Source organism: Ixodes scapularis, unplaced genomic scaffold, assembly GCF_016920785.2.
Source record: "Ixodes scapularis isolate PalLabHiFi unplaced genomic scaffold, ASM1692078v2 PGA_scaffold12__126_contigs__length_90152505, whole genome shotgun sequence".
Taxonomy (NCBI): Eukaryota; Metazoa; Arthropoda; class Arachnida; order Ixodida; family Ixodidae; genus Ixodes; species Ixodes scapularis.
The window spans coordinates 19,585,915-19,611,989 of record NW_024609838.1 but is presented as its reverse complement, the minus strand read 5'-3'; the positions used below and the strand labels follow the sequence as shown (position 1 = coordinate 19,611,989).

At 45.2% G+C, this 26,075-nt stretch overlaps 1 protein-coding gene across 1 annotated transcript; it reads right to left on the bottom strand.

The window, feature by feature from the left end:
- Positions 1-181: 181 nt before the first annotated feature.
- LOC8027593 (lysosomal Pro-X carboxypeptidase) lies at positions 182-25,148 on the bottom strand. Its single transcript, XM_029975364.3, has 9 exons — positions 24,799-25,148; positions 20,594-20,734; positions 13,427-13,528; positions 12,567-12,748; positions 7,687-7,844; positions 6,935-7,104; positions 5,101-5,262; positions 3,655-3,842; positions 182-556 (listed from the first exon to the last, which is right to left on the bottom strand). Exons 1-9 carry the CDS (start codon positions 24,895-24,897, stop codon positions 352-354), a joined length of 1,407 nt encoding a protein of 468 aa, XP_029831224.2. The 5' UTR covers positions 24,898-25,148; the 3' UTR covers positions 182-351.
- Between the last annotated feature and the right edge of the window lie 927 nt (positions 25,149-26,075).

The following is a 26,075-nucleotide window of genomic DNA, read 5'->3' as shown; positions in this document are numbered from 1 at the left end:
TGTAATTAGATTTGTAATTAAATACATTTTTGACAAAGTATTTTGTATTTGTATTTCGATACATATTTGCATGTATTTTGCCCATCCCTGGCTGTAGGTAACTAAAAGCCTCTAACTGAGGTTGACCACCGTGCTATTATAAATAATTCCTAACTAAATTTTGTTCCTTAGCAGACCGGACTGTAAAAAAAAGCAAAAAACTTTTATTGTTATTTCAATGTGCCTCTGATATTGTAGTGGCCCTAATGTTCAGAATTGTTTGTGTAATATGAACGACGGGGCTGAACGCATGAACACAAGCTGTCATTGCTTCTGCCTTCTTTTCTGAGGACTGATGACCTCCAAAGCTTCCTAGGCAGATGCCTGTGCTTCGCAGAGCCACTTTTTGATGTACATTTTCTCCACTATCCTGGCGGCGACAACCGACTCGGGGTCGGCCGGATTAGAAGACCGCAGGTCAAGGTGATGTGCTGCTTCCGTCATGTACAGGGCGATCAGGCTGTCCGACAGGCTTTTCAGCACTCCACCACCAGACCAGGGGTCTATGTCGCCATTGCTGCAACGCAGGTGTGACATGAGGTCCAGTAAGGAAAGCAAGTGTATCACATCTTTCGGAATGTAGTCCGCAGGCTATGCACGCCCAAAAGTTTACATTTAACGCGGTGCGGACTGTCTGCAAGCCCGGCCTGTACAAGGATTTGTGTTTCTTCAAGACCGTTCGTTATGACAATGAATCACGGATTATGTTAGCAATAATTTCTGATGATAGAAGTTTTTTTTTTTTTGTGCACTAATAGCATTGATGGAAGTGCTGCACCATTTGTGCCAAATTGCGCCAAAATTTTATTTTCCCTAAAAATTGCCACACCTCCGCTGAGATGGGCTTAAAGCAAAAAATTTTAATTTTTTTATTATTGGTCAACTTAGATATTCAGGAAAGTAGAGCGGAAGAGGCTGGGCATCAACCACTCTGGCCGGTTAATGCGCTGGCAGGTTGTTCACCAACATCGTCTAATTTACAGACAATGTCGATGTCAGGAACCTGATGAAACTTCGCAAAATAGTAGGATTGTCGATTGCGGTTGTTGGGATAAAACAGAACCAAGGTCTTGTACTCCTGATAAGATCACTTGATAATCATGTCTGCCACGTGCCTTCTTTGCTCTGTGGCTGCAGAGTGTCGTGGCACTTGCGTCGCTTGCGTCAACCTCTACCGCCTCTTACCAACGTGCGTACGTGGAGCTTCACCGCTTTGCACCAAAGTGCTAGAAGCAGCGGCTGAACTGGGGGAGCGCCTGGCTTAGTGCAAATTATGCTCAGGATGATTGCAGGTCCACCTTCTTTTTCAAAATTGTAAATCAATCTCTTATAAAAAAAATAAAATAAATACGAGCCGAGAAAGAGAGGGAGAAGAAAACACGGGTCCATCTACAGTATATATATTTGAATAAATACGGTAGTCACGGTAGTTCCCGTGCAGCTGTCGATCGAAAGAGCTGCGAAATTTGATGGAACTCTGGTTCCTGTGTCGCTGAAGAGCAGTGTCACCTTTAAAGGGATACTTCAACGAAATTCGAAATATTCCCGTCGTGTTCAAAAATAGGTTTAATATGATCCAGAATATCCGTAAATGACAATCGCACGCTTGTATATTTTGAGCCTGGTGGCTGTATTTTTCGTTATAAACGGCCCACTCTGGCAAGCGCTCAAAGGAGGCCCAGCGGAGACCACGTGACATCCAACGCAATCATGACGGAGGTCGTCTCAGGATGAGCAAAGCTACGGCGAGGCTGATGTCGAGAGGATGGCCTAGTCGTTCCAGCCACCCAAGTGGCTGCTTTTGTATGAATTTTGAGTGACGGGTTAATCTTCTGTAATCTTGTAGGGGGACAATAGCGACTTCTGTGACACACAAAAGGCATTCTCGGGAAGAGGGGAGATCCTCCTGCCCCTCTTCTCTCGTCGTGGCCGGAGGCGAGACAACCTCCGTCACTAGCTGTCAAGGTTCCTAGACGGGCGTTACAAGCGAGGCGTTAGCGACATCCGCCAGGTGCTTTTTAATAATCGTTCCATTCATTTTAAAATTCCTTTTTGTGACTTTTTTAACAAGATATTGGTATGTTCGGTGTGATGCTGCCCCTTTGAACACATGTAGACCAAAAAATGAGCCCCGGAATTTCGTTGTAGTATCCCTTTAAAGCACAAGTGAAGGCTTTTCTAATATTTTTGGGTGGTAGCTTTTGCAGTTTATGATATTAAGTGTCTTGAGTTTGGTAGGTTCATTAAACTTAAGGGATGCATTTTTATTGGTAGAGGTGTCAGCAGATCTGCTGGCTCTTGCTAGCATTTTTCAGAAATAACAGGCTAAACAAACTACCGAGTGTAAAATAGGAAGGGAAGAGAGAATTTATACCAAAGAAGTGTTGCACTATGATTCACTTTTTGGCCATTTTTTAATACCCTTCCTGCGTTCCTTTTACACTCTATCTAATCTTATCACAAACGGTGATAAGTGGGATATGCTCAAGTATCAAAGGGAAACCCTTGACCACTGTCAAATGAACTAATTTAGTGAAGCAATCACTTTTTTATTATCAAGTCACGTGCTCACAAATGTTGGCATCTGCTCCAAACCAATATTTGGCTTCCTAGAGAACCTGTTCCAAACCAATATTTCGCTTGCTACAGAACCTGTTATAAAAGGCCAAATGTCACTTGCATCACTGTAATAGCTGTACTTGGCAGCCAGCAACAAAAGTGCAAAGAAAACTGGTTTAGTTTCAGGGTGGGCTGTGCGTAATAATTTTTTATGTGCAGACTCTATTGGGGCAGGTTGCACCAGGTGTGGGCATTCTAAAGTAAGAACTCATTTTTCAGCCTGTATTGGCCCCTGCAGACTATACACTGGGTGGCAAACTATAGTTCAGAAAATGGGATAGTCGGGCTGAGTGCTGTAGGCGGATGGCAGCAATGCTTTAGCCAACTGTAGCAAGGTATCGAGGCTGTTGCAACCTGGAATCGTCTGTGATATAATCGATGACCATCACAAACATCTTCATTTGACATTGTCGGGAGCCCCTCGTTCATAGTTTTTCAGCCAGAATGGTGATCAAGTAAAAATGTTCTAGCTATGAGAGGTTTTCCTTCTTATGCAAGGCACTTAATGAACCTTTTCAGCAGATGGCAATTAGAAAAAATAAATGAAGAATGTAGTAACTACACAAGGCTCTTGATAAGTGTGTTCACCAACTGTGGACTAATGCGGAGTGCTAGTTCATCTGCTTGTTTTGCAGGGGTTGTGGTGACGTCGGAATGCTGAGCTCTGATTGGCTCTATTTGAAGGATAGTGAATAGACCTCAAGGCAGCTTGCTTTGAGGTCTGCCCACTATTGTTCAATCAGAGCTCGGCGTTCTGATGTCACCACGACCCCTGCAAAAGAAGCAGACGAACTTGCGCTGTGCTTTGTTTGAGTTATTAGGGATGAAGCACATTGGTTTGCTGCAATTGCTTCAAATTTTGTCAGGTCTTGTCACAGAGTTGCACGTGAGGACGTACTCTGGCAGTTTTGCAAACTATTCTAGTGAAAACTCACCAATTTCTTTGACATTTGGGAGGTTTCGAGTGGTGCGACCTTCACTTTCAAGTGTATTTACCTGAATATGATGTTTGACGCTGCTGAGATGTTCTTTCCTCCGAATATGAGTGCCGCCTTGTCGACGTCGGGAGTGAGACCAAACTTCTGCTCACATTTTGCTGTGACATTCTCAATGATCCAGGGATTGTCGAAAAACATGTCCGTTTTCCCGTTGCTGCACATTGGCATGACCATTTCGTTGCACGACTGAAAGAGTAGGCATAAGGTGTGTGTTCAAATAATTTCTATTTATAACTTTATTATTTTTCATTTGTGCTTCATTTTTTTTTGGGGGGGATAGGTTTCTTTTGCTGATTGACATACTTACTTCCTTTACCCTGTTCGTTCTGACATTCAATGCCCAAGCCTGTGCTCTCTTGGAATGCAGGATTGAATGTACATAATCGTATATATGAAATTTTTTATAAACCGTGCACAAATGACCAACGTTTCACATATCTGTGGGGCAAAAACCTTTTGGTGTACCCAAGTAGATGTGCTAACACGCGATATATAAGAAGACATGTCCAACAGGAATGCAATAATCATTGAAATTTGTGGCCGGGAGGCAACTACTAACTTATAATTCCATTTCCCAAATGGAGTACCACTTTTGCCCTAGACGCCAGGAAAAATTGAAACGGATGGATAGTTGAGAGCAGATTCCTGTTAATGATACCACATATAACGATGTACCACTTATAACAATCAGTTTCTAGAGTTCTTAGACTGGAAATGATCAGTTTCTAGTCCAGATACAACGATAGTCGATTATAACGGTCAAAATTTTTGGGTTTTCTCAATATTGTTATTGCAAGGTTGCATTGTACCCATGTGAGGGGATGTAAGGAGATGAGCCAAGGACAAGAAACTGCCCATACAAGACATTCGTGGCCTAATTTTCTCAATAAAACTAACCTTCAAAATTTACTTCAGCAGGACTGAAGCTCCTTTCCTTTCTCTCTTTGCCTTTGTAAATGGGGAGGGAAGGAGCCCAGTTTGGAAAGCTGCCCGGAATAAATTATGAAATGGTGCCAAAGCGACGATTGGGGAATCGAGGTGCGGTGTCTTTAGCCTGGCTTGTTGTCGGGAGAGTCTGAAGTTTCCTTACAACCCATGGAGATAGGAATAAGAGGAGGCGACATACCGGCTCAAACCAGCCAAAGAAGAAATCGCCAGTGCAGCCGGAAGTAAAGGTCGTGGTCAATGGGAACGCCCCCAAGGGTGCCCAACTACGTCGAGTAGCGTTTAAGGGGGCCAAGTCCGTCCAACAGCGTCTTTTGGTTTTGGTCATCGTTGGGGGTGTGTCCCTCCAAACCGGAGGTGTCCCCCGGCTTCACCTCTGGTGGTGTCATGTCGCGTCCGTGTGCTTCCTACCTCCATGCTAAAGCCAAATGCAGTATGACTTTATAATCGTCTGCTAGATTGACTGGCACCGACCCCATCTTGGAGCTGTGTGTAGTACCTGTATGTCCCAACCGCCGGCGTCGAGCGTTCCGGCACTGTTGGTCAGATCGTTGCAGTGGGTTTGGCCGGTGTAATTCTGGAAGACGCTGATGGCTTGGTAAATTCCGTCAAGGAGCGACTGGTCGTCTGTGAAGTTCTTCTCGAGAAACTTGCACGCCTCCTGCACCGGTGAGGAAAATGGACATGTGTAGATTAATGATCGGCATGTTACGAAAGCAGGGTAGTGAAAACAAAATCTCATGCCCCCCCCCCCCCCCCCCAAAAAAAAAAAAAAAAAGTTGCTGTGGTTTTTTTTTTTTTTTTTTCTTAGCTTCCAGGTATTTTCGGCTTTGTAGTACGGTGCCTGCAGGAATGCGTCCCCAACTTGTGTGTTTAGCGACATATTCAACCCATGCATCGAAAGTGGTCCTGAAGTGCAACAAATGACGTCACGAAAGCTGGAATATCGTGCCGTTGGATGTCGCAGCTCGCGATGCTTTCAATTATATAATACACTCGCGGAAAAGAATAAAGAGAATTCGAGTGTTGTCATTGTTGCGGCGTTCCTACTTCTGGCTGCCGAAGCTTCGGTCGACTCGAGCCAGAGAGCGCGAAACGCGCGTCTGCCACGTTTACCACCGCTGCTGCGACACCGCTAGGACCGCGGCCGGCGACTTTTGCGACGTTGTCGGGCGGAAATCGGGGGACCACTTCTTAGGACGCGGTCCGTCACTTTTTTTACGTTCCTTGAATGTTTTACAAGATACTTTCCCAATCTCGTGGTTTAAACATCGTGATTAAGGTGCCCGTAGTACTGTGATGCAGCACTTGTGCTGTAACGCGTGGCAGCTTCAGTTATAGCTCCTGGCCTAGCTCCGTACGGATATCATTGAACTCGGCGAGAGGGGGGACACTCCTTCCCTTTTTCCAACCGCTCGGTCAACGCCCTCGTCCCCTTCGGCAAGGGCCGTCACGTGCTTCGCTTCCGTCACCCTAATAGACCCTTTCCGGAATTCAGTGCCATCTGGTGACTCAAATGACAGTTTATCTTTTACTATACTAATGGCGGCAATGAACCTGTAGTCTGCAGTATTTAATAGGGCAACGTCACTTAAAGGTCGACGGTAAGCGAGAATGTGCACTTCACTACAATTATTTTTCAATCTCTTTTAGTGTCGATGGCGAAACAAATGCAGCCAGTCGGAACGAAGCGCCAACCCACATAGACGCCTTGATAGAGTTCTATACATCCAGGGGCTTTGAAGCCGAGTGAGTGCTACTAACAGATTGACTGGGAACGAGTTAGAAATTAACGCTTACGCAGCTCTTGCGTCCAATTCCTGCTTCACGCCGCGCTAACATCTAGCATGTATAGGCCTCTAATCATCTGCTTAGGAGCATCTTCAACTTCTTCCTTCATCAGTAAACAGAAGGCCGCCATTAGTATAGCACATATGCTGTTTTCAGATGATGATGATAATGATCAAAGTGGCCGGACTGAATTCCGGAAAGGGTCTATTGTCTCGAAGGGGCCATAGCGTCTGCCGTTTGCCAAGTTACGGTGAAACGAAATATAGATGGCGCACACTTTCGGAAAGGGGCTCAGGGAGTTTTAGTAGACCGTGTTTCCCGCTCCGCTAGCCCTCCGCTACGAAGAAACCGCCACTGCGCCTGCGCGCCGATGGCCTTGGCTGTAGAGTTCCGGGTAGCGGAGGGGCTTAGCGGAGCGGGAAACACGGTCTACTAAAACTGCAGCGTCGCCACCACCAGCTGCCGTCTCGGCCACTCGCTCCGAGTGGGTCTCTCACGTCGGTGGAGACCGTACCTGCTGGAGAGTGGTTTGCCGCCGTTACCTTGACGGGGTGTCCAGGAACCGGCCCAAGAAACTCGTTGGCGTACGGGTAGTTCACCATGGCGAGGTTGGTGTAGACGTCCACGAACCAGTCCCTGAGCACCGTGTAGTTGCTGGGGGCAAGCGCCTGACACAGACGGAACTTTTCTTCCAGAGCCTTGGCACCTTCCTCTGTTTGCGGAAAAGTGGTCGAGCCGGCGAAAGGGAGGTGTACAACAATGGCTCAAATGAAAACATAAACAAAAAACAGTTGCACTACTTGCGACATTAATTTACCGTTAAAGCGAGGCTGAGGGACGCATTCGAAAACGTCGTGGGCGGGGATGGTCCCTATCGAAGGTTACGAATGAAAACCTGAAGCCAGCGTCGCACCAGTACATCATACACAAGACAGCCTGCAGACTCTCGGGTGTGCTTATTTCTTGAATAACTCATGTCACACTGCAAGAGAACTGCCTGCAGACATGTTTGAAGCAGCGTACATACGAATGAAGCAAACGTTCTTCGAACACGTACGCTTGAGGCATGTTTGCAGATACCGTACTTTCATCGTGTCTGCAGTAAACACCCGTTTCTTGTACGAGCTGTGCGACTCCGGCTCAAATTTTCCCGTCCGCCTCATCTCTTGTACAGTTCTTTGTGCCAAAAGGGGAAAGCAAAGGGCTTTGCGAAAGGGGCTGGTGTCAAGACGATGCGCGCTTGTTGCGCATTGTCTTGATAAAAAAGAAAAAAAAAAAAAAAAGATAATCGCACCTGTTGCCGCTTGGTTCCTCATGACTTCGAAAGATGTTCGGATCGCACTAGTGCATTGGTCCGATTCTTTGGCGAAGGCCTTTGTCACCACTTCGTTGAGGGCATTGCAGGGCGTGATCCCCGTAAACTGCAGTATGGGCGCGCTTGCTGCCAGGGCACTGTAGTGAAGAATGGAATTCGGTGCATGAAAACCTTCTAGCAGGTCGGCGGCAGTGTCATTGTGTGAGCCAAGGGTGCCTGGAACGCGTCTTTGACCGGTGTGTTTACCTTCCTGTCCGGCCCGTGCAACAATGGGCTAAATCCCCCAAGCGCCCCGACCCGCACCTGAGGAATCATGGGAACGGTGTTCCTTCGGCTCCATAGTGATTGGTAATTTGGACCAATTCGATGGTTACACAGTTTTAAGTGCAATCCGGAGTCACCCTGATCGAGTGTCGTGTAGAGTCCAAGAAGCAGTCGTATCACTTTTAAATTTTCTCGTCAATGTCAGCGTTTTTGATAGTGTGCAGGCGATTCACCTTTCAACCTGACTGAGGTGCAGAAATCTCGCAATATCATTCTCGTGATTGTTGTTTTAGCAGTAATTGCTTAAAAAGTTCAGAATTGACAATCAAAACCAGGATTCAGCTGGGAGTCGGCGGGGCTGTTTATAGGAGTTTCAGCGTTTCTAACTTAGTGACAACGTCAGCGTCTTTGAAGCTGTACAAGAATGATAATAATGTAAGCGATTTCTGCAGATCAACCAGGTCGAAAAGTGGACCGCATGCACAGTATCAAAAACGCTGACATTGACGAGAAATTTTAAAAGTGATATGACAGGTCCTTTGACTCGACATGACGCTTGGTCAGGGTGACTCCGGATTACTCTCAAAACTGTATAACCATCAAATTGGTCGAAATTGCCGATCACTAGAGAGCTGAGGGACCACCGTTCCCATGATTCCTCGAGTGCGGGTCGGAGCGCTAGGGGCGCGTTTTTGTGCGCGTTGGCCATGCACTTCCCGGAAATTGCGTTTTAGAGCGCAGCTCTTAGGCGCCCGTTTACGGCTTGAGCAGCGTCGGCGTAACCGTGAGATCACGGGGGGTGAAGGAGGAGGGGAGGAGTAGCAGGCAGTGTGACGAGGTGAAGAGGAGGGGTACACCCTCCCCTAGTACCCTTCCCTCCTCCTCCTCAAGAGCTGCGCTCTATTTCGGCGTTACAGGGAGTTGTAAACGGCTTTCATTTTTTTTGTGACATTTTTGCTGATTCCGGGGCGCTTTCTGAGTCACAGCCATGCACCTTGGTTGGGATGGTGCGGCTTCGGGCGAGTGCACTCTGGTGGTGAAGTGACCCTAATGCAGCTTTGTCTTTGCTCTGCGCGTCCGTAGCAGCCTTCTTTTTGGCTGCAGAAGTCACCTTCCTGGCGTCCGAAAGAGGGGGAAAGTTCATAGACGCAGCCATACTTGCAACCAAGCAGAGAGCATCTGTGCCAGACGGAGAAGAAACGCGGATCCGGAACTAGTGCCCTCCTCCTATTGGCCGACATACAGGAGCGCCCTTCTACGTCAGAGCGCGTTTTCTTGCGCCTCCAGAAGAAGTTGAAAATATGCGACTTTCTTGTGCGCTCCCGGAAGGTGCGCGGAATCAGCGCGGCGTCACGAAGTACGCAACTTCCGGGATCCGCGCGCCCTAAGCGCGCACAGAAACGCGTTGGTTTGGATCGCGCTTTAGGCGGTTTCGGAGTGGCAACCAATTGCGTCGCAGGAGCCAGCGTGCCATGCTGTCGGATGTCGTGATTCTGGCGTTTGGTGACGTAGAAATACTGGAGGAAAATGCGAACAGACGCGAGAGTGCGCTGTCTTCGCTGCATTTCAACTCGTGTCTGCTTTGGTTCCCGCCGACTGCCTGGCTGCAGAGCGACGTGGGGCGGAGCAGACGTCTGCCACATCCACTCTTGCTGCTGTGCCGCTGTCAGGATCGCGACAGGCGATAACATGACATCTTTGTGACGTAACGATCTCTTCATTCTTCAATTGACAAATTTACTAATGCTATTAACATTTTTAATTTGATTACTTTTTTGTCCATCTTTCTTTTTTATATATTTACTTAGACCGCTCCTCTGGGCATGCCATTACTTTCTTATATTTGAACATTGTACGTCACTCCTGCTATGCCTCTCACTGGAGAGCCGCTAAATTCATAACACATGAACAAAGTCGAGGGACCATTTCTGAGGGTGTGGTAAACAATAGTAGGAGGCGCAATCGAGGCACCATGGTGTCTGTGTTAAACAGTTGTTAGGAAAGCATGGAAGAGAGCACTCGTGTGCAATCGCGAGTAATCTTGTTTATTATTTTAATGCGAAAGCACTAACAGTCCCATAGAGCGAGCGAACGTCATCAGCTTTGAAGCCGCGCTAAACGGCACCTCAAATCCTTTCTCCAAGTGAAGTCAGCTCCCAGCTATGAAACCACGCGAAAAGCCTAGCCAAACGGCACCTAGTTTCCCCGATTCCAAAGGAGCGGAGTAAAGCTGATGGATTTCGGCTTTGGTCCCATTGGCTGGTGCGCGTCAACGAGGCTTTCATTGGCTGCTGCGCGTCAGTTTCAGCGACCGCCACCCCATGGCGCTGCGTGTCCGCGAGGCAGCGGCTCCACCGCTCCACGCCCAAAGTCAGCGCGCCGAGGACAGCGCACGCGCTCAACCGTCGACGCAAGTACGCCGCAGACGAAAGAAGGGAACGGAAGAGCGGCGTACATGCTTTCGCATTCACAACTCATTAGAAGTGCTTAGGTGCACTTCGAGCCGTTTTTAGAGCGCAGCTCTTTGGGGCCCGTTCCCGGCTTGAGCGGCGTCGGCGTCGCCGTCGGCGTAACCAAGGTCATCCCAAGGTCACGTGGCCACAAGGTCACCCCAAGGTCACGTGACCCCCAAGGTCACGTGACACTCAAAGTCACGTGACCCCCTGAAGTCACGTGACCCCCCGAGGTCACGTGACCCACCCCCTGAAGTGACGTGACACCCCCAGGTCACGTGACCCTGGGGGTGGTCACGTGACCTGGGGGTGTCACGTGACTTCGGGGGGCATCCGCATCGTCATCATCACAGATGACGTCATCAGTGACGTCACTGATGACGTCACCAACATCCGCATCATCATCGTCATAATCGCTGATGACGTCATCATCGCTGACGTCATCAGCGATGATGCTCGGCGTCATCGCTGATGACGTCATCGGAGTCCGCATCGTCATCGTCACTCAGTGTTGTACGGAACGGCGTTCCAAGGAACGGCGTTCCTGGAACGCGTTCCTTTTAGGAGGAACGAAGGAACGCCGCCGTTCCATTTTGCATCGCTGGAACTGGAACGGGAACGCGTTACATTTTTGCTGGAACGGAAAGAGTAACGGCGTTCCTTTTTTTCGTCCAGTGGGCTGATTTTTATTTTATTTCTAACAGGGAAAGTATGAAAGTACAAACACAATATCTTTACGAAGTGCAGGATCTCGTTAACTTTTTGGCTACAAATCTTCTGGATTATTTTGTGTGGTCCTCGCTTGCTAACAGTTTCGGGTGCAGGAGAGCTGGTGGGAGTCGATATATCTTTGAGTGCCCGAAACTGCGGCACAAAAAGCAAAACTTTTAGTCGTAGGAAAAGACAAAGAGGGCTGTTTCTAACTCAGCTACTTTCTTTGGTTCCACGAATCCTCATACACCCAGAAATTTTATTGCGACTACAGTCATTTTTGAACTTCAATAACGAGACCTACAATTACAACAAGATCACAGATTGCGAGATATCGGACTCACCCTTGTATCCCGAACATTATTCACTTAAAAGATACACAAAAAATAGCCTTTATTCCTTCCCTTGTCCCCCAGCTTCAAACTGAACAACAAATTTAACCTTCCCAACCAAGTATTTGTAGCTTTCAATACTGACTTTCCAGAAGCTTTACCCTCTCCTTCACTTGCTTGTCTTGCGGACAGCAACAAGGAGAAGCAACTGTTGTCAAGTTCTAACACGGGACTCTGTTAAATTGAAGCGTGTGAGGTTGTAAAATGCTAGTGCAACCTTGGGTAAAAGTACATTAAATTTGACTCGTCTGAATTGTCCACTACAAACATGGACATGGTTAATAGCTGGGATGTTTAAAATACATATATCAACAAATAAAACCCTACTTCCGCGTGTTTTCTACTCCTGGTGCCCTTCCATCCCGACATGCAAACTCGTATGTTGACTATTAATGGGATAGATAAAAAAACTCTGATTGATTTAACTAATGGAAAAAGACAAGCGCCGAAAGACCAGGACAAAGTAAGAAGACGACAACACAAGGCGCCTTGTGTTGTCGTCTTCTTACTTTGTCCTGGTCTTTCGGCGCTTGTCTTTTTCCATTATGAACCAACTGGCCCAACTCACCATTTTGTTGCAATTTGATTTAACTAAATATGGTAATTAGCAAAAATACAAATGTAACGTATATGTAACGATACGTTCCATTTTTGAAACTGTAACGGGAACGAGTTCCTTTTTCACACATGGAACTTGTAACGGGAACGCGTTCCAAAAATCAGAAGGAACGAGGAACGAGCTTTCATTCCTTTTTTTGAGGAACGTGTACAACACTGTCGTCACTGATGACGTCATCAGTGACGTCAGTGATGACATCATCGGCATCGTCACGTGACCCCCCAAGGTCACGTGACCCCCCCCAGGTCACTTCACCCCCCCAGTACCCTTCCCTCCTCCTCCTCAAGAGCTGCGCTCTAATTCGGTGTTACAGGGAGTTGTAAACGGCTTTCACTTTTTTTTTTGAGAACTTGCATTTTATAACATAAAACTCATCACCGGAAGTACGTATAACTGGGTGATGAAGCAGCGCAAACTTACGCCGTGGTCACGTGGGGATACTTGAGACGAAACCAGGCTGCCAGCATGCCTCCGTAGGATCCCCCGAAGGAAACCACCTTGCTGTCTCCAGCTGCTGGGACATGTGCCTTGAAGTGCGTCAACAGATCCGCGTAATCCGCAAGGGCCTGTTCTACCGTCAGGTATCCATGGCGACTCGGACCCTACGGAAAAGTTTGATCGTAATTTAAACTTTTTATCGCGAGCCCTTTAATCGTAGATCTTTGTACGTTCGTCCGCCCGTGCTTTCCCCGCTAAATTTAGCGGGAAAATTGATTTCACGTGACTCATGTCACGAAAGACTTCATGGTATCACTGGACACCCTGACTTGACGCCGTGAATTTGGTCATGCGACCACGTAGCGAGATGCCGATTTCCCCGCTAAATTTAACGGGAAAAGTAATATTACAGTACCCGACGTCACGGAAGAAATCCCCTCTGTATTTAGCGGCAAACAAAAACTCATCACATGACGTCATATTGCGTGCCTGACATCGCTTGACGTCATGAACTCGCGGACACAGTTGACCCTATGATGTCAGATCACGGGACGTCAATTGTCAGGCTAAATTTGCGAGAAAGTTGCGCGCGATATCATCGCGTGTTAAATTGTATCAGCTGAATTTCGCGTGAGGTCAGGTTACGTAATGTCACTTTCCCCGTTAAATTTAACGGGAAAATTAATTAACACTATTCTTCACTCCCCGAAACGACTGTTCGATGTCTTCTAAACAAATTCAAACGGTTGCTGCTCAAATACTGCATTCTTAAAAAAAAAAAAGAAAAAAAAAAGGTTTTTTTTTTTTTTAATCTGTTAAGAGTTTCCAAATGGATCGCCTACCTCGAAGGATTCCTTTCCGTACGGCATGGACTTTCCGTAGTAGCGATGTTCAGCGAAAATCAGGAGAGCCTTGAATTCCGGGGCCCAGTCCCACATCAAGCCCTGAAAAGAGAAATTCGAATGATCTCTACCAGGGGTCCCAAACTCATTCGAGTGTGGGGCTGACTGTTCTAGCGACACCCCAGAGATTTTCTACACAAGGAACCCTGTGCTTTCTTCTGCTTTTTGTAAGCGCATCTTCTTGCCATCTTCAGCTTTTCATTTGCATATACGTCTACTTCGGGCCCACAACTGATGTCGTAAGAAGATTTAAAACACCACCACACAGCAGTAATGGCAGTTTTCAATAGGGAGTATTTACTGGCGGCCATAGCTGTGCGCGCGAATGCTGAGCGCGTGCTGGCGGCGTGCTTCCACAGTTCTTTTGCCATGTGCATTCCGCACCACCAAGATTGCCGGTCTTCGCAGCCTATTAACGTGAGCTCTTTCCGAGCTCACGTTAATATGGCGTCCAGTGAAAACTCTATAGAAGGAGAGCAAGCTTGCCCTGCCGCACAATTGACTGCTCTCAACAGGCAATGAAAAAAAGGTACCTTCATACGGCAGTTTTTTTCTCTTAACGATTTTTATAACACCATTATATAAAAAATATTTTTAAAGATATGGTCCGACAGCAAGAAGCCCGAACTCTAGCTTTATTTTTTTGGCAGTTGCTCTTGCTGAGTGAGAGTTTGTGCAGCTGAGGTGTCTCATTGACCAAACAGCTCTCGCTGTTAGCCTAGTAGTGGTATTGCCATTCTGATTGATTTACACGAGAAAATGCTGCGAAGCAAATATTTAGACGAAGAAGTACTCCGCCCAAAAGAAAACACAATAGCGCAAAATGCGGGAACACGTTATATGGGCAGAACTCTTTTTTGAGCCGAAATGAATCGACGATGTAAAACCATTATTTATGACGGACTTGGTTGCTCAAGGCATGGGAAGGAGAGCTCGCGGCCACAGGGCGCTTGCGGGCCGCGTCCCAGAGAGTCGCGTGCCGCGTGTTTGAGACCCCTGATCTATACCCAAAGCTCACGTGTGAACCAGGTAAATACAATTTTTGCCCCTCGTTGCTCGCGATATTTCACGCGGTCTTGGACGTCGTAGCTAGGGATGAGGCGAGCCTGCCCTGGTTCGAGTTCCACCAGCTTCGACTTTTTCGAACTTCTGACAAAGAGGTTGGTCCAAAGTTCGACTTTCGTGCGGATGCGCGTAGATGGAAAACGGGCTGACACCACCTAGCGGAGAAAAAGTGGAACAAATGTTTTTTATTGACCTTACGGTTTTATTGTTTTACTATAATAAACTACACACAAAGTTGGGTATTTTATACACGCCAAACCAACGAAGCGCACCTGGCACGCCCTAGCGGTGGAATAGGAATTAATTCTGACCTCCGGGGGATCCTCTGACGTGCAACCAAGGTCCCTGTTATGCGACGCCTTCTCCGCAATAAGCCTCGGTCAGACGGCGTGCACCTAGGCCGGGATTCGAACCCGCCGCCTGGGGATCCGTAGACCGGCGATTCGCCCAGGAGGCACCGAGGCGGCCGAAAAAACGAACTACACCATTAAAAGAATACATGTTAGCTTTTAAATTATGTAAACATTGGAAATGTTGTTGTAAACTATAAAATAAACTGATTTATAAATTATTTTCTTCCCCAAATTTGAAATGCCTTGTGTAATAGTCGTGCAACACTGTTTTTAAGGCGAACTTCGTTAAAATTGCTACAAGTTTCAAGTTTCACCGAGCTACAAAAATAATAAAAATAAAAATAAAGTGGATTGAATTAGGGATTGAAATCATACGGTTTTACTGTGGTTAAAACCAGTGGTCTCAAAAACCCCGCCCGCGGGCCAGATCCGACCCGCGGATGCTTTCCGGCCGGTCCGCCGATGGACGCGGTCAAACCTGGGACGATCCGCCCCCTGGCCCGCTGCTACCAGCGCAAAAAATAGCGTCCCGTAAAAAATCAGCGCAGCGACACCCACCAAAGGCGCAAACGAAGTTATCGGAAAGAATGGAAGAAAAGTGCAGTGTTGTGTGAATATTCGAATGTTCGAATAGTAGTTTCGAATAGTACGCTATTCAATATTCGCATAGATATTAACCGTGATATTCGTATTTTTCGAAGTGTTAACCGCGGTGGGATAGCCCTGGTCCTTTTCTGCAGTGTACCGGTGCTGTGTAAGAAGCTTTCTTAATGGGCTTGACCCACCGCGATGAACATTTGGCAAAGTGGAATTATGACAGTCACGTTCTTAAGAGAAAACCCACTTTCAAAGCGGTATAATAAACGTGCGCGCGCAGTATATGCAAAAAAAAGAAAAACTTTTTTTTTGATTACAGAAAGAATAAATCAAACTCGAGACGAAGGATGACGAACGCTCTCAGGTAATATAAAATTTGTGCACGTTGAAATCTACGCTATAGAGAAAATTTTTAAAATTAAACTTTGGCTATCATGCAAGATCCTGTTAGCCAGATATGCCCTTACAACCTACGTTGATCATTCATGATTGTCTTTTTATTTTTTTTTAAATTCTAGATTTAATAAAGAATATTCGCATATAACAAGGCGATTATAAACCCCCTCAGTTACACAGCTGGGCTTCTCTATATGTTTAATTTTAAGTCCAATGCATCGTTTACTTGCTGTTCCCCTGCAGGCAACGGACTTTATGAGGTTACAGACCATAAATATAGCAAGATTACAATTAGCTTAGATACGGACAAGTCGAAGCTCGGGTACAACCTTTACGAGTTCAGATGGATTTTCGTTTAGGCATGGTGCAGTGTAGTTAAAAGCTTGGCGAAACTATTCGATATTCAATTCGAAAATATTCGGCCGAAATCACTATTCGCTTCGAGCGCAAAATATCCTATTCGCACATGCCTAGAAAACTGCGTCGAAACACCGGTTTCCTCGCCATGTTATTTATTGTACATTGTCGGTACCAGAATTACTATTCCCTTCTTGACTATGAAAAAAAAAAAAAATCACTTGCGTTCTCATATATGTCGTGCCTGGTGATCTGATCTGATTTAGCATTTTCATTAGTCGTCAGCCCTTTGTCAAAGTGCCAAACTTCCTATGCGCTTTTTTATGCCTGGTGAGTTCTCTATAAACCTTTGCTGTAGTTTATATATTTTGTGTATATAAAAGTTTATTTAGGCCTATTTGTTTAGTATTGAATCTTTTATATTGTCTCATATAATTTCCGGCCCTCGAGACTGCAACAGGTCCACAATCAGGCCCCCAGCGAAAACGTTTGGAGCCCGCTGAATTGAACTAAACCTTTGCCACGAAAATAATTAATTCACCTTTTGTCTTTCTTTTGCTAGTTTTTGAGTGAATTTGCTTTGTAATTGAGTTAAAAAAAATCACTAACACAACAAAGATTTATATCAGGCTGAACACGATCACAAGTACTGTCGAGACCTATTATAACAAAGTCAAGGGGAACCGGAAATCATTTCGCTATTTCCGCTATCTCGTTATAGCCGATTTCGCTATAACGGGTCTCGACACAAGTGATCTTCTGAGCAAATCGGTACTTTGAGCTTTCTTTCTATTCTAGACATCGTTCGTCAATTGCATAACGTCTTATTGCATGCAAACAAGAATGAATAAAAACAACACGAAAACTACTAAAGTTAATGTTCTATTGCAAGAAAACCAAATCGCGACAGAAAGGCGAATAAAGTTTCTTCGCTTACAACAACACATCAAGCTGTTATTAATCTACTATGGCAAATTTGACTCAATATAAAGTTGTTAGTTAAACTGTGCTCTAAATCTGCACTATATATATATATATATATTTTTATCGAATTGTTTTCAGGAATTGGGGGAGGGATTCATCACTCAGTCTACCAGATTGGAAAATATATCTAGTGATTCGGAATCACTATTCTATAGCTAGAGTGATTTAAATTAAATTGACCTTTTTGAAATAATAAATCTGATTTAAATAAAACATTTGGTGTAGATGAGATGAATCGAATTTAAAGTAAATAAATATGATTTAGATTAAATAATTCTTAAGTATCAATGTTAGCTTCTATATTGTGTAGACATTGGTAATCAATGTATAACTTCGTAGAACTTCGCTAAAATTTTGGAAATTTACTGAACCAGTCGAACTTCGGGTTGGACAAAAAATATCATGACATTTCCCAGCCAGTTACGCTTTGAGTATTAGGCTTTCCGGAAGTTTCTTATCGCGGTCTCCGAAGGCCTTGCATGATCCGACAGGCAAATTCGTTCAACGCGACTTGCAGCAGCAGCCGTCCAGTGAGTTATCAATGCGGAAACCGTCCACTTTTAAAGAGTGCACTTCGCAATAACAGATAAGGTAGAAAGCTGGAGCGCCTATCACCACGTGTTTTTCCTCCCAGTGGTATCTTAATGTCGGCAACAAGGCAAGGAATAGTACACGAGGGTTGTACCCTCTTGAAAGATGCCAAGCTTTATAATGTAACATGTAACGTTTGCGCTACACTCATGGACAGCTTAAGACACTCGATATCTTATGAGATAAACATTATCGCTCCGCAGCAAATGAGGTTGCAGCATTAGCCGGTAAGGATGCCAAAGAGTCAATCAGAAAGTACGAATATTAAGTGAATATATAACAAGCTGTGGCTCTGCGGTTTTTAAGGTGTGTCATGACACTATACGAAGCGCAAGTTCGTCTGCCTATTGAGCAGGGGTTGCGGTGAGGCCAGAACGCCGAGCTCTGATTGGTTCTGATTTGAAGGATAGTGGGGAGACCTCAAGGCAGCTAGCATTGAGGTCTACCCGCTGTCCCTCCGTCAGGGCCAATCAGAGCCCAACGTTCTGACGCCGGTGCAACCCCTTCGCAAGAGGCAGACGAACTTGATTCTCGTCTATCACTAGCCAGAATCTCGTCAAGGAACTTGACGAGATTCTGGCTTGTGAAGCGTATATCACGGGTCGCGGGGGAGTAATAGAAATACCGGTCGTTCCTGAAAAAGGAGACCCGCGTTTTTCGGCCCGTGTAAATACAGATGCAGCGCAGTAAGCTCAAGCTCCCTGAGAATGTGACTCAAGCGGTTGGGATATAATGCGGAATGGGTCTCTATATGAACCGCCGTCCACCTAAGCCTGACATCGTGAAAGTATGAAATGATACTGTGGACGCATGTCACGTGGGATTTGTATCATTCAAAGCCACTTGTCATTGGGAAAGATAATATTGTTTTCTTGTTTTGCCGACAAGTTTTTTTTTTCTCACTAAAAAAGATGATGCAGGCGTCCATAACGTCAATTCTTGCTTTGGCGATACGTCGCGTAATATTGTCGAAGCAATTGTGCTGTACGGCGACGACTACGGGTGGACGTCGGCTTACGGAGAAATTTTGTATTCCCCAATTATTTCTTGAACCGGGGTATGTCATCTTCTACAACTTTCGCATTATATCCATAACCGAGGTTAGGATAACATTCTCATCGAGTTTGATCTTTCCGCGATGCATAGTCTATATACGTGTGCCGAAAAAAAAAACAAGAAAACTAGCTCTTTTTTTTTCTTGAGAACGCGCTGTATTGTAAGAATAATACCAATAGCTTTATATTACCATATAAATATGGTGGGAGCGGAGGAAAAAAACTGGGAAAACTGCGAGGAAAAAGCCGAGAACATGCGACATTGTGAATCAGTTGCCGAATAGAGGGTTGCATAACTTAAGATGACGATTGAAGACGAGCGTCTTGATGAATAGATACGAAACATTAAAGTATTTCCCCATCCTCGATGTTTTATTTTAATATATGCGTAACTAAACATAAGCGGTTGTTTTCTTCCTCTGAATTTTACTGGCTGCCGAGTGATAACATGACACAAGGGATTCACCACGCCCTGCGTTTACTAAAGTGACCATAAGTACGCAGTCAGCTCAGTTCGTTGCTTGTACAATATTAACTCAGGTCTGGGGAAACCGTATTGAACCGATAAAAGGATCAACCGCGTATAACACGGGGCGCGTATCTTATGTCTGCGTTTGAATTACACAAGGTTATTTTTGAAACCTGGGTGTTTACACGAAATGTTTCTTTTCTCCTAACATATACTTCTTTTTTATTTTGTTGACCTGTGCTGGCTGCAGTGTGCCTCAGTCCCGGGAACATGCTGCAGTTATGCTTTTAACAAATTTTGCTTCATAAATGCCTGCTTCTGGTCCCGAAATGTAGTACTTATATATTTGGGCGGCGTATGCAGAAAAAAACTGGCCGACTGCTGCTGCGCTTGCAAAGGGTGTGCTAAAAAGAAGCACTGTGAGTGACCGTAGTACCTCGCGCCATCGCAGCACTGCATACATGTTTCAAGCCAACAACTGTTTTTATTAATGTCTTGGTATAACGGTTTTGCACAAAATTCCCCTCAGGTCAGACGGACGAGTGCGCTGTGTAAATGAATATTACGTCCGAGAGTAGCCCCATCCTTTCCCAAACACTATATTTACCTGTCAAAAAAAAAAAAAAAAAAAAAGGAAAAGCAAAAAAAAGTGGAGTTATTTTTTTGTAGATTTTTTTGTAGTGAATTCTTATATGCCTCATATACTGAGACGACAAACAGTCTTTCCAATGCTTGTGTCTTATCGATGATTCTTCTTGAATTTTAGTAGGCGGACATTTGTGATGCTCAGGACCAGTGGAGTATTCCACACACAACCGACACGGGACTCCAAAATTTAGTTGCATTATGAGACCGTCGGATGCATTTGACGTTCCTTATAATCACTGCCAAGGTTGGAACGGCAGTGCATCTCTTTCGAACGCAAGGCAGCCAGCACTCGCTTATTGCTTTCCGCCGTCCTTTTTATGCGCGCTCACTCTCGAGGCATACGAGATGCCGAAGCATTGTCAAAGGTGGGAAGCTCGCGCTGTAGGTTGGACAGCTGACGATTTTCCCTGCCGTTCTCATTCTTTCGGAGACCGGAAGCAACTAAGGAGACCGAGCGTGTGTCACACGGTACCAAGTGATGTTCGCTTTTTTTGGTCGAACTCCTGGCAAAGCAAGGTTAAACACCTGAACGCTAAAATATCCTAGCCAAACTGTGCGAAATGTTTGTTAATTAGTGAAAGCGTGTACTTACGGTGTTGTTCGCGAACACCTCTATGTCCCCCTCGTTGCCCGTGTAGAAGAAGATGGGACCCCCGTCGTGGTCCCAGTATTGATCCGCCACCAGATACCGCATCTTGAAGGTGTCGTTGTTGGCGTAGCCGAAGTGATCGACCTGAAAGGAATCGGGAGACATCTTGTGTTTTCCACAACTCCAAATAATATTGTAGCATCTCTATGAGGGATAAGCCGGTAGGGAAAACTTTTAATTTTATCACACATTTTGAGTTTGTCCATTGCTCGCCCATATAGCCAATCGCTACCTTCTACAGTGATTGGTTCCTTGTCACATTGCTTGAGCATGCACTTTCTATGCGGCCTACCAGTTTCTATGATCTTTGCGCACATCCTGCGTTTGTTTACACCTCAAACGTACCTACGTGGTTTTGCTTCCCCCCGACCTCAAGATTTGACGGCGCGCGTTTGGTTGCCTCGTCATCGCGCGACATGTCGTCATTTGATTGGCGGCCTCCTCCTTGCGTCCCGATGTGGAAAATACGCATTTTGGAACACTTGCTCGCCGTATTGCTGGAGGTGTCGTTGTTGGCTGAGCCGAAGTGGTCGACGAAGAAAGATTGGGTGACACTGCGGATTTTACGAACGCCAAAGAAATTTTCGGCGTCTCTGGGGGGGCTGAGCTGTTATGTAAACCTTAGAATTCATCGCGCGGTTTCAGGTACTTTAGACCGTGCGCCTGGGTGTGAATTTCTCGCCCATAGAACCATTATGACTGTCCTCTGAAGTGATTGTGTCTCCAACACACAGCTTTAGGCGGCGGTCCCACGGTCCCAACCCTATAATACTGGTGGCAGCTGTGCTAACGCTGCTGTGTGCGGTGGAAACGTCGCGTCTCTGTGCGTGCCAAGTATTTCGTTCTTTACGCATATAAATGGCCATTTCATTCTCAGTGTCTTAGTGCAGAACGTGACTTGCATTTTTGAAAACTTGACGCACAATAAGAAAACGAAAAGTCCAAGTTTTGATATTTTCAGAGACATATGCCTCTGCGCATTCCAAGTTTCTAGACTTGTAATGCATCTAAGTCGCGTTCTTATTTTTTTAACGAATAGATGAAGGACACGTGGGGTTCTGCACTTGCGTTATTTTCTTAATTAGTTGACTCGCCTGTTTTAAATATTCAAAAAGTACCTTTTTATGCGTTTTTGAAGTGTCGTAACTCAGTTTCACATCATAAGGCAGCAACGACATTTAAGGGCATGCTCCTAATAAACAAGAGTATCCCCACGTGACATTACTTGAGAATGATAAAAGTTGAAAGAATTTTCTTCGCGCGTTCTTTGGTTTCTCAGGTAAGGTTGTAGCGTCGGATCTAATCTTTTTAAACTGTAAGCTAGCACAACTGGGCTGGTTATCTGTAAGGCTGATTTGGTTGCATTCATATTCAGATTTGTTTAAAAGGAAGCTACGGAGGTTCTTGAAAAAAAAAGAGTTAGAAGTGAATTCTGATGTATTTTTACCCCTTGAACCCGAATACCCAAACCATTTGCTGCGGAAGTATTGTTGAAAACGAGCAAACGCGAAAGGCAGTCGCTGTCCGTGACGTTATCGACTGGGGTAGCCTGCATCACGCAGTAGTGGTACACGACCGCGCGCCGGTACGATGCTTATCCAGTTCGAAACGGACAGGGGTGTGTATGTACCTTTGCCCGAATGCCTAAAAATACCTCCAATTCTGCGCAATTAGAAATAAAGGTTATTTTAATCCGAAATAAAACTTGCCGTTTTCCATCGCACATTATTTCCGGTTATATAGAAAAATACTATATTTTATTTACATTTTATGATAGCTTACGATAATAATTTGGTAAATCAAACAAATAATATCGAACCTATATTAAAATAACAATATTAAAACGTGAACACTGAGAAAAAAAAAAGAAAAAGAAGGACGCCACAACGAACAAAGTCAATCGAATTTTTTTCCCCTACAGTCTCGGGGGTTTTGTTTTAATAATAATATTAATATAATAATAATAATAATATAATATTAATACGATAATAAATCTTTATTTAATATGTCCAAAAACAACCACAGTGGTTCTCACTTTGGTACACACAATAAAAAAAGTAAAAACCAAGCGATCAAACACGGCCGATCAAAGGACAAGATAACATCAAATAGGCCAATGGAAGAGATGCACGGCAAGTACAGATGCCAAGTGGTTGCCGTGTGGTATCGTTACTTTTTACGGAAAACTAGAAATGTCACTGAATACATGCAGGCTGGACAACACGTACGCTTCTATTGAACGAAGTCTGCAAACAAGACATTGGGAACACACTACAAATTGAATGAACGTAAAAGCATAGCAAGATGTGTAGTAATACGGCAAGGAACGTGAAAATATGTTCAACCATCCTCAGTTAGTTTGAGCCCTAACTTTTTTTTTCATTGAAGGAGTATTCTGTAACATCCAGTCGCTTTTCTATTGTTATCCTGTTGATCAGATAAGTTAATCGCCAAGCGTTTCTACTTTTCTAGCGTAGGTCCTTGTCAACCTGTGTCTCGAAAGAGATGGTGTGATAAAAGTTTATGCCGAGTAATATTTTTATTTTTTTTATTCACGAAAAATTAACAAGTCAAGCCGCAAGATCTTTTTCTCACTTAGTGATGTCTTGCACAAAAACATTAGAAATTAAAAAAAAACTAATCTAAGAACTAAAACACTTAAAAAAAGAAAAAAAGATTTAGATTATGATCTTCAGGCCGCCAATCGCGTGTCGCTCGTGTGGGCAGCGCGTGCAATTGCAAGCTTGCCAGGTATATTTTTTTCGCATAGACACCAGTCGTGACGTCCTTTCTTACCTTTTTGTAAAATTGCAAGAGTGCGCGTGCATAGCTTTGATAAGTGCTGAAGTTACGCGAGCAAGGATTTCCCTAGACCCCCCCTAGTTTTCCTGGACCCCCCCCCCCCCCCCCCCTTGAATCTAAAAAAAAAAAAAAGAAAAAAAAGGAAAAAATAAAAATATTTTTTTTTTCAGATTAAGTAGAAAACACCACCTCTCAGGTGTATATACAGAGAAAGGGAAACATACATTACGGGTATGAGCATTTTGTTAATAGACGTCTGTAATAATTTAGCCAGTGGACTAAAAAAGAAAGTTTTATATTTTATCTAGCCTCGCCTCGCATCGCCTCCCCCCCCCCCCCCGCCCCCCCCCCCCGCCCCCCCCCCCCCCCCCCCCCCCAGCCACTGGGACACCCCCCTTGATTAGAATCCTGGGAAACCCCTGTACGCGAAAGTAGAGATTCCGAAAACCCCTGTGTATGACGTCACGCCCCGTGAAGGGAGCTTCAGCGGTACTTTAAAAATGATTTTCTGCAACCTCCGTGCACCAAAATGAAACAAAAAAAAAAAAAAAAAAAGCACTAGATATTCGTGATTCTAGAGGCCAAATGAAGACGATTTATGTGTTTTTCCTGAAATACAGAGCCGCTTCAGTTTCCCTTTAAGCATATTCCACGCGAACCGCAAGTTTGTCTGCTTCTTTGCAGGGGTTGCGATGATGTCAGAATACCGAGCTCTTATTGGCTGATTGAAAAAAAAGTAGTGGGTAGACCTGAAGGCATCTAGCATTGAGGTCTACCCACTATCCTTCCAATCAGAGCCAATCAGAACTCGGCGTCGTTGTGACGTCAACGCAACTCCTGCGCAGGAAGCAGACGACATGCTCTCCGCATTGATTTGAAGGTGTCATTGTTGGCTTACTGGTTCACCAGAAAGAAGTCGGGAGGCACCGCGGATCCGTTTTTACGAGGGTTGAGCTGCTGTGATATTTTATCGTGTAGTGGTCATCACGCCCTTTCAGGAGCCTTAATGCGCGCGCGGGCAGATTGATCGCCCATTGAGGTAATCACTAACATCTTCAGTGATTGACTCCCTAGCACTCTGCTCAAGCACATTCTATCGGTACAGTAATGTGTTCCTTTCTCAGCGTTCCATGTAACTTGTGATCAACTCTCGGGCATGGCGGTACGAATGACGTAGAAGGCTGAAGGACCCTTGGGGTAACGGAAAGGGAGACCATTTTATTTAATGCACTATTTTTTTAAATATCAGACTTATACATCCTATCGCAGCGTCTCGCGAACGCTGCGTGGTGCCCCTCGGTCGAGAAACGGGCCTGTTTTTCGACGTTCGCGGCGTGCAGTCTTACCTTGGTGGTGAAGTAATAGGTATCGTAGGAATATCCAGCACACGAGGCGAGGCCAAAGGCTCCTGCTAACAGCAAACCGAGACGCCACACTCCCGCCATGTTCACCCTTCGACAACTCTGGCCGTACGCGGTCTAGGCTCTCTTCCAACCTTCTGCTGTAGCTTTCCTTCTCTATACGAGCTATCGGAGGTTTGAAATCTCCAAAAGTGGTACGTTTATCGTCTCGACGGGCTCCCGTGACAACCGATAACCGACGTTCGTAATATCGGACGAGTGGAGAGTGTACGTTCAGCGTTCCCTTTCGAACGTTGGCCGCAGATGTTAAACACGTGGAATGGGTTTAAGGACTCTATGTTATAAGGGGAAGTGGCGGGGGGGGGGGGGGGGGGGGGGAGTGTTCGGTGGCTGAGTGTGTTAGCGCATCGCAGCTCGGGGCGCGTGGAGCAAAAGCACGCGCTGCTCAACCCAGAGATCTTCCGTTCAGTCCCCACCCCGGCCCGTTTCGATTTTTATGAGTATATCGTACCGGCGTGGCGGTCGTGTATCACTACTCCGTGGTGCACGTTAAAGACCCCAGGCTAGCAGTCGTTGTGCAAGTTATTTGCTGGAGTGAAACGAAAAACAATTACAGGCAGGTCAAGGTAACATAACGGTCCGGAGAAATGAAAGATACATATAGCAGGCAGCATATTTATTTATTTTTATTTACTTCAGAAATACTGCCGGCCCATTTTTGTGGGCCAAGGCATGGTTGCGTGTACAGTTGCAGGGCAGACATTGGAAAAATATAAAATACGAAATTTTACATAATAAGTTATGCAAAAGTAATGATGATTGTACGGATATTGGTTTACAAACACAATCGTCTAGGACTTGTCACACTTTGAGGAAAGTCATTCCGGTCACGAACAGTTCTAAGAAAACAAGAAGTATCTAAAAATTTACATTTTTACATTAAAATTTGCGAAGTAGATTTTCGTTCTTCCTCCTTGTGTCACGGTTGTTGTATTTAAGATAGCCGTTGAAATTTAACCAAATCGTACCGTGTATTAAAACATACACACTTTAAGCGCTTGACCTTCCTTCGGCATGATGACTATGGTAATGCGGATGAGGCATACAAGGATGACATGAATGTTTACCTGTCGTATGCGTCATAAATTAATCCAAGTTAGTTTTTCTGATCGTCCTCCAATCGATCAATGGATGACGGAGAATGCATGTCGCATAAAATATCTGCATATTCCAATAGCAGACGAATCAAAGAAGTCTACGCC

Coding starts and splice junctions, on each gene's coding strand:
- LOC8027593 (XM_029975364.3), bottom strand. CDS start 24,897: ATGGCGGGAGTGTGGCGTCTCGGTTTGCTGTTAGCAGGAGCCTTTGGC. Junction 12,749..13,426: donor ACGGAAAGGAATCCTTCGAG/GTAGGCGATCCA, acceptor ACTTTTCCGTAG/GGTCCGAGTCGCCATGGATA. Junction 3,843..5,100: donor CCGGCGGTTGGGACATACAG/GTACTACACACA, acceptor CTACTCTTTCAG/TCGTGCAACGAAATGGTCAT.